The 8,869-nt window shown below is 38.7% G+C and overlaps 1 protein-coding gene across 2 annotated transcripts in view; it reads left to right on the plus strand.

Annotated features, from left to right (window-relative positions):
• The first annotated feature begins 8,238 nt into the window (after positions 1-8,238).
• The window catches only part of MARCHF8 (membrane associated ring-CH-type finger 8), a 60,441-nt gene continuing 59,810 nt past the window's right edge, over positions 8,239-8,869 (plus strand). For both annotated transcript variants that reach the window (XM_007446785.1, XM_007446786.1), the window contains exon 1: positions 8,239-8,340. In XM_007446785.1, the coding sequence (XP_007446847.1) occupies positions 8,239-8,340 (102 nt within the window). The remainder of the gene's footprint in view (positions 8,341-8,869) is intronic.

Here is an 8,869-nt window from a genome sequence, read left to right on the forward strand (position 1 = left end):
GAATATACAGTAAAGACAGCCTCTTCAATAAGTGGTGCTGGGAAAACTGGACAGCTACATATAAAAGAATGAAATTAGAACACTCCCTAACACCATACACAAAAATAAACTGAAAATGGATTAAAGACCTAAATGTAAGGCCAGACACTATAAGACTCTTAGAGGAAAACATAGGCAGGACACTCTATGACCTAAATCACAGCAAGATCCTTTTTGACCCACCTCCTAGAGAAATGGAAATAAAAACAAAAATAAGCAAATGGGACCTAATGAAACTTAAAAGCTTTTGCACAGCAAAGGAAACCATAAACAAGACCAAAAGACAACCCTCAGAATGGGAGAAAATATTTGCAAATGAAGCAACTGACAAAGGATTAATCTCCAAAATATACAAGCATCTCATGCAGCTCAATATCAAAAAAAACAAACAACCCAATCCAAAAATGGGCAGAGGACCTAAATAGACATTTCTCCAAAGAAGATATACACATTGCCAACCAACACTTAAAAGGATGCTCAACATCACTAATCATTAGAGAAATGCAAACCAAAATTTACTTCTGTTTTTAAATATGGGAGAACCATAATGGACGTTGAAATTCTGTATCAGTGTGAACTTTTATAATTTTTTATAGCAACTAGTGACATAGACTACTTATTCTATGCATTTTCTTGGAAAACTGTTTCTATTCCTTTGTTGATGTGGAGGAGCCTTTAGAAAGGATGGTATGAAAATATGGGGTAGGAGGGGGGCTGATAGAGTGAGGCCCCTGAATTGTCAGGTGAGGAGGATGGCAAAGAGCCCAGGTACACTCCCAGAGCTGAGGCCGCCTCTTCCTTTGAACTGCATAATACAATTTATTTAATTCATGAAAGGGTTGGGGGCAGTGGACAAGTTTATATGATTGGTGGTAGGAAATTGAGGGACTTTTATAATAAATATCATGTAAACAGCAAAAGTGCCTGATCTCATGGTCAGATCCACAGGGGCTTCCTTCACACAGGAAATCTGTTGTTGAGAGAGAACAGTCTATTCTCCTCTGCTGGAAAGAAGGCTTTTTCACTATTTTGGAACAAGAGGTTTCTTTTATAACCATCATTAGAAGAAAAAACCATTTGCTAATAGCCCATGTTTATTATTCTTTTCTGAGTTTTGTGAAGGATGATGGTTCTTGATACAGATATGTTTTTGCCATAGCAACAGGGACAGACATACACTGGAAAAAAGCAGTGTAAACAACAGATAGTCTTCTTAATGCTGGGCAGATGCTCAGATTTATTGACCGTGGGCAAGTACTAACCTCCCCTTATCTGCCATGTTATAACGCTATATTCCTAGCACTACATGTTCTTAGCCTCCATTTCTATGGATGTGTAAAGGCCATCCCATTCCAGTTGCATTTTGTGGGAAGTATGCAAACTGGAAGTAATGTGACATGGAAATAATTAATAAGGCTTACTATGCATAAAATATGAAATAATGAAGTCTCCAAAATCAGTCACTTTGGAATGAAAGTCAGATGTAATAAAACACCATGAAGAAAGGCAAATTATTCCCATGATACAGAATGCTGTTTTTTAAGGAAAAGCACTCTGCAAAAATATTAGAGGAATTCCTGAAAAAAGTTTAAAAGGAGCATAAAACAAACACTATAGTGGTTGAAAACATCAGTGTCCTCAGAATGCATCCTCCTACTTTATTCCTGTAGGAAAATTAAGCTTGATTTCTGTGAGGTTTTCAGAAATGTATTCCTCACAGAAAATGAGCCCTTTTATGGTTGTAGATGTATTCATTGATAACATAAAATTCTGACTGTTAACCAACCTATGTGGAATGACTTGAGCTTTTAACTTTAACTCTTTAAAAATATATATTTAAACTATAAAAGTATTGTTACTAAAAGTTTAGGAAATAGAGAAATGAAAAGTCATTTGTATTGCCACATCATTAAACTGCTGTTAACATTTCTTATGAATCTCTCTCTTAGTATCTAACTATGTATTAAATAATGGCAGCGGTAGTATGCTTATTTTGCTTTCTAATTTAAATAGAATGCCTCTAAGAGTTTTGCTCTGTGAGTATAATGTCAATGTTTGGTTGAGATAGGTTTTTTTTTTTTAATATGACAGGGATTTTCCTTTGCTTTTTCCTGAAAGGTTTTAAAATCCTGTATTGGTGTTAGGTTTTATCATTTGATTATAGCACCTAATGACATAAATGCTTGATTCTGCAGGTTTTTCTTGGAAACCAGATTCTATTCCTGTGTATTCAGGTGTCACAGTATGCTGGTGACTCCCAGTGTGCACTGTGTACATATGTTGGGTTTCCCACTGGCATATCAACCTCAGTGTGCCCATGGCCAACCCCTCCTGCGTCTCGCAGTCCTCTCTGCATTCCGGTCTTGTGAATGCATAGCCAGAAACAAGGGGGCGGTTTAGATCCCTCACCAGATTATGTCAGTCCTCCTTTTCAAATGGTCTCTCTTCTCCCTCCAAGTTCACTGTTCTAGGTCTGGCCTTGGTCATTCAGTGCTGTGTATTTCAGCTGGTCTCCTCACTTGTACTGCTTTCTTTCTTTTTGTGTCTGCTAGCTGCTGTTCATAGGCTTCTCATTTCCTATGTGAAATGTTCTTCTGATAAAAACAAGCTTAACTTAAAGTTGTTTATTTAGAGTGCCAGTCAGGATACTGCGATTCAACAGCTCACAATGGGGAGGAGGAGGGCTCTGCTGGAGCCTGGTACCCTGTGTGCAAGGATGCAGGGAGGCATGCAGACCCAGGGTGACCGTCTCTCAGGGGGGGCTGCCACTGGCATTTTGTGTCTTCTCCTGGCTGCCTCTTTGTCGTCTGTATTTGTCCCAAGCATTGTTGGAATAGGCAGAATCCTTTGCTTATCTTGACCATCTGGAAAGCACATAGAACAGCTTGATTGTTAAGCTACTGGGATGGTCTTCTGGATAGGGCTTTCCTACCTCTCCCCTTAGAGGAATAGCATTGTCAGCCTTGTATCCCCTCTAGCAGGGTCATGCTGCTAGAGGTCCTAAGTAAATGTCAGAAAGGATTTGAGGTCCCAGTTGTATATATCTTGTGTCAGACTGAGGTAGAGAAGGACAGAAAATAGTACTGGAAAGACAAAGCCAACAAACTGGCCTTTGTGAAGCAGTGAGAGGCATCGTCGCAGATGCTTGAAAAAGCAGGCTGGAAAATGTGCTGATGCTAAGAACCCTGTTATTTGTGTACATGGACATAATCTTATTTGGCTTCACAATAACCCTGTGAACTGAGTAGAGATTATTACCTTTCTGTTTCACAGATGAAGAAACAGAGCCTTTGAAATTCATCAGTTTGCCCAACATCACATAGTTAGGATTTAATAGAGTCATGACTTGAACTTAGGTTTCTGATTGCCAATTTTATATACTTCATGTTACCTTTCTTAAAACTGGAAGAATGATAGGCTAACAGTGGCCATCTCCATGTCATCAGGTAAATTACATTAGGGATAGCACAAAGGAAAAATAATAATTTACCTATCTTATTCCATATTAATTATTTTTATATTTTAAAAACAGCTTTATTGAGATATAATTCAAATCCATTACAATCCACTCATTAAAGGGTACAATTCTGTGGCTTTTAGTATACTTAAGAGTTATGTAGCCATCACCATTATAAATTTTAGAATATATTCATTGCCCTAAAAAGAAACCCTTTTAGCTATCACTGCCCCCCTCCCCCCAATCCCCACCCCAGCCCTTGACAATCACTAATCAACTTTTTGTCTCTATAGATTTATCTACTCTGGACATTTCACACAAAATCATAAATATGTGGTCCTTCTTTCATTTTCTGTTTTCAGGTTTTATCTATGTTGTAGCATGTACCCGTATTTCATTTCTTTTCAGCAAAGTTTCTGCTGAAAAATCAGCTGATAATCTTATGAGGGTTCCCTTGTACATAACTAGTTATTTTTCTCTTGCTGCTTTTAAGATTCTCTCTTTAACTTTTGACATTTTAATTATAATCTGTCTTGGTGTGGATCTCTTGGGTTCATCTTGTTTGGGACACTCTTTGCTTCGTGGGCCTGAATGTCTGTTTCCTTCCCCAGGTTAGGGAAGTTTTTAGTCATTATTTCCTCAAATATGTTTTCTGTCCCTTTTCTTCTGGGACCCATATAATGAGAATGTTAGAGCATTTGCTGTTGTCTTACAGGTCCCTTAAACTATCCTCATTTTAAAAAATTCTTTTTTTCTTTTTGCAGTTCTGTTTGGAGATTTCCACTACCGTGTCTTCCAGGTCACTCATCTGTTCTTCTGTATCACTTAGTCTGCTGTTGTTGATTCCCACTAGTGTGTTTTTCAGTTCGGTTGTTGTATTCTTCAGCTCTGTGAGTCCTGTTTGGAACTTTCTTGTATTTTCTATCTCTTTGTGGAATTTCTCACTGTCTTCCTCCCTTGTTCTCCCAAGTTCAGTGAGCATTTTATGACCATTACTTTGAACTCTTTATCAAGTAAATTATTATCTCCACTGCATTAAGGTTTTTTTTCTGGGGTTTTATCTCGTTCCTTCATTTAGAACGTGTTCCTCCATTTCCTCGTTTTGCTTGACTCTCTGTGTTTCTGTGTATCATGTGAAGCAGCTCTCTTACCCTGTCTTGAAGGGATGGCCCTGTGTGGGAAATGAACCTTATTGTTTAACCTTGCCCTGGTTCTTTGTTGTCTCTTGAACTCTCTTTCCACTTGTTTCAGTCTGTGGGGTCCAGAAACACAGTCCTCCTGTCAGCCTGGGCCTGGCGCTCAATGGATGTCCCCTGTGCGGGCTGTGAATGCCTGTTGGCTTTGGTGGGGTTGTGCGAGTGGAATGGAGGTGTGTGGTAGCTCAAGAGCTGCATCTCTTGGTGCTGTGGCTTGAGCAGGGCTGTTCACACACTGCTTTTAGCAGGTTAGAATGAGAGGGCAAAAATGGTGCCTGCCAGTGCCAGCAAGGTAGAGGGAGCCTGTAAAAATGCCATCTGTCATCATTCCATCCCTGGAGAGTCCCAGCAGACTTCTGCCCCTTTGGCAGTTGCTGTAAGATTACTAAGTGAATTTCCCTCACAGATGGTCTAAGCTCTTTACAAACTGCTGCTCTTTGTGCTGGGTCCTGGGGCAAGTGGTTCTATACACATGCTATTTAAGAGCAGAGTCTTCATTCCCTGCCATCCTGAGTTACTCCTGAACATAAGCGCTGTTGGTTTTCAAAGCCAGACGTTTTGGGGGCTCTTCTCTCTGTTGCAAGACCCAAAGGTTGTGGTGCCTGGTGTGGGTATAAACCCCTTACTCCTCGGGGAGAAGCTCCGTTTATTTGTTTGTCTATTGCTTGATTTGTTGATTGATTTTATTAAGATTTCTTTCGATTGTGGGTCACCATATTGGGAGTGGGGTTTTTGGTGAGAGCATGCCTTTCCTACCCGTCTCAACGAGGCCCTTGTATCCTTTGTTGTGGAGCAGGTGTTTTGGCAGTTCTCAGGTTCTTTTCAGAAGGATTTGTTCCCTGTGTAGCTGTGTATTTTTTGTGTCAGTGGGAGGAGGTGAGTTCAGGATCTTCCTATGCTACCATCTTAAACCCAGTTTTCTTACCATTCCTTTGTAGTAAGTTTTTAAATCAGGAAGTGTGAGTTCTCCAACTTTATTCTTTTTCAAGATTGTTTTGGGTGTTCTGGGTCCATATGAATTTTAGGATCAGCTTCTCCAATTTCTGCAAAGAAGTCAGAAGGTTTTTGATAGGGATTGCTTTATCTGTAGATCAATTTGGGGAGAATTGCCATCTTAACAATAGTAAGGCTTCTGATCCATGAACATGTTATATTCATTTCCATACTCTTAAACAACCAGTTTTGTCAGTCCAGTTCTTCTAGATATGGATGTTCATATTAAGTGTGTTGTATTTTGCAAAGTAGCATTAGTGGAATTGAAGTCCTCCTGACTGGATTGTCAGGCATAGTGCAGAGGTTTAAGTATTGCTCTTAATTAAACATGACTTGAATTGATAGAAAACGATACTTGGAAATTATGTGAAGAAACTAGTATGAGTAATACCTGCTTTATGATTTTCATATGAACCTTCACATACAAAGTGGTATGGTTTGTTTTGTAGTTTGGTTTTTTAAATTATCATTTTTATCCTAAATATGTCTGACATAGGAGAGGGATTGCTTCAGGCAAACTTTCAGGTCTAGTACCTGGAGATAGGGGTACATATCAGAAGAGTAGCTTACATAGCTGTAATGAGGGAGGTCCTTCAAAACTTTGCAATAAAATTTAAAACCCTCTCACATTTGTGTTTCTGTGGCATAAATAGTCTTCTCCAGGCTTGTCATGGTCAAGTACCAAAGATGTAATAATGCTGATTGTACCAGAAGCACCAAAGACAGCTATTGGCATGCTATGTGGTGGGGCTCTAGGCATGGTTAGTTTGACTTAGTATTCTAAGAGGCCCCATGGAGTTTGTCATCTCTGACAGAGGACTTTAATGCATTAGTGATGAAAAACGGCTCACTACTGACTCTTGTGATCTTCCAGAGAGTGTAAGACAACGCAGCACTAAGTGAGTGCCTCTTGTCTTATTTAAACACATATATTCAGACCATTTGTTTGGGTACAGTGTTCCATCTTGTGTCAGCCTCATCAAAGGCTTGAAATAGAATAGGTGATATATAATATCTAGACATTAACATTTTATTTATTATTGGGTATAATATCTAGATACTAATATTACCTACTCTTGTTTTCCTGTTTTATTGCTTATGAGTGATCACCCAACTATTATAAAACTAGACTTTTTAAAAACAGGATATTCTTTTAGCTTATTTTCTCCTGTGTGTTGATCCTTTCCGGTTTCTTGTTGATCAGAGTCCTGTGGAAGAAATTGGTTTTGTGAGTCCTGTTGCTCTTCAGTTTGGTTAGTAACACTGTCAGAGGTGGGATCAGCCACACAAACACCTATCTTTGGTCCAGAGCACAGTTAGGGGAGAGGTGGAACAGATGTGTACTTAGGGTTGTCAGGCCCTGTTGTTCACCCTCCTTGTCTACTGCCCCACCTCCAATACATGCTTAGTAAACGAAAATCCCCAAATTAGAGATTCATTCTTTTGGATTAAGGCTTCCATCCTTTGTTAAAATTCAAACAGCATGAACTGTTACCTTGTTAAACATTATGGATAGTTTGGGTAATTTATATTTAATTGGTTTTGTATACAGAGCTTGATAGATTTCAGTGGGGGCAGAGAGATAGAGAACACACAATTCAATTACTAGGTACTTTGGAGGAATGTAGGAGAAAACCAGAAAAAAAGTAAGGGCTGCCTGGAATCATGAATATAGCTTATTTGGACCCTATTATTTTACCTAAGGACAGCCTTTTATGGCCCCAGGAATGTCTGTGATGACCCTCATCTTCCTTGGAATATTCTTAGAGCAGGGTTAGGAAACTCCAGGCCTGTGGGCCAAATCTAGTCTGCCACCTATTTTTGTAAGTAAAGTTTTATTGGAACATAACCATTCTTATTTGTTTACAATCTCATTGTGCCTACTTTCTTGTTACATTGGCAAAATTGAGTAGTTGTAACAAATATGGCCCACAATGTATAAAATATTCTGGCTCTTTACGGGAAAAGTTTGCCAATAAACTTGTCTAGAGAGTCTAGACTTTTAGAAGGTTAAGCATGGATCATAGATATCTTAAACTTATTTCAGACTTCTTTAACTTTTAATATTACCATTATGTGGACTCAAAGGCAGTGATCTTAAGGAAGGATCACTGCTTACATCAGGATGAATGCTTGTTCAAAAAAAAAATGTGTAACTTCAAAAATATTCGTAAAATAAAGGATGAGACTGCTATGTTTAAAACCTAAGTAGCCATTGGAAAATTAATATCTGATTATACATGTACCTGTTACACCAGCCTCTTTCAGGTGCTCCCATCTTATTACATGAGAAAAACGTTACAGTTCCCGCCATAGGCATTCATCTTCTATCATTTCTGAAGACGAAGTATTTATGTTAGACATTGTAACTTATTTAATTAAATATGAATATAAATATAAAATGCTAATCTCACTGTTGGAAATTTTAAAAGTGTTTTAGCTCAGTTACGTCTTGTCTTCCTTTCTCTCTCTCAGCTTGAAGTCCATGGCCCAAAATGACTCTACCACTGGAGACTTTCTTCCGTAAAGAGGAAGACCACACAGGAGGCTGGGATGAGCATGCCACTGCATCAGATCTCTGCCATTCCATCCCAGGAAGCCACCTCTGCTAGAGTCTACAGAAGTAAAACCAAAGAAAAGGAGAGGGAAGAGCAGGTATTGGGGAAATACCTTTCTTAGTTTTCATTATTTTTGTTCTTTTCATTAAATACAGTCTAGAATAAGCTCTGACGATCAAGATTTCTCATAACAAATTTAAAAAGCACATGGTGTGAACAGTTTTGCTCAGAAGAATTTGTCTTTCTGTAGGTTTCTAGTTTTCAGATTTTGCAGTCAACTTATTTTGCCATGATTATATCATGACTTATTTATCTTCTTTGGTTAAATATTTCTGCTAAATCACTGAGAAAAAGTTCTTTGGATTCTCAGAATATGATGCAAAGGATGAATTTATTTGAGCAAAAACATATGCCTGCTGCAAGGATGTCATAGTTAACATCAGAGCCTGCCTCTGCTCTCATATGGCTTTTGATTGGGCCTGACAATTAAATATGCATTAGAATCTAATAAGTGGTGGAGGAAGTTCAGGACCACCTAATCCCAGCCCAAGGCACCAGGAATGGCTTCCTTGAAAAAATGACATTTACATGGAGACCTCGAACCTGGAGTTAGCTAGGAGAAAGAG

The sequence above is a fragment of the Lipotes vexillifer genome, unplaced genomic scaffold, assembly GCF_000442215.2.
Source record: "Lipotes vexillifer unplaced genomic scaffold, Lipotes_vexillifer_v1.1 scaffold1237, whole genome shotgun sequence".
Taxonomy (NCBI): Eukaryota; Metazoa; Chordata; class Mammalia; order Artiodactyla; family Lipotidae; genus Lipotes; species Lipotes vexillifer.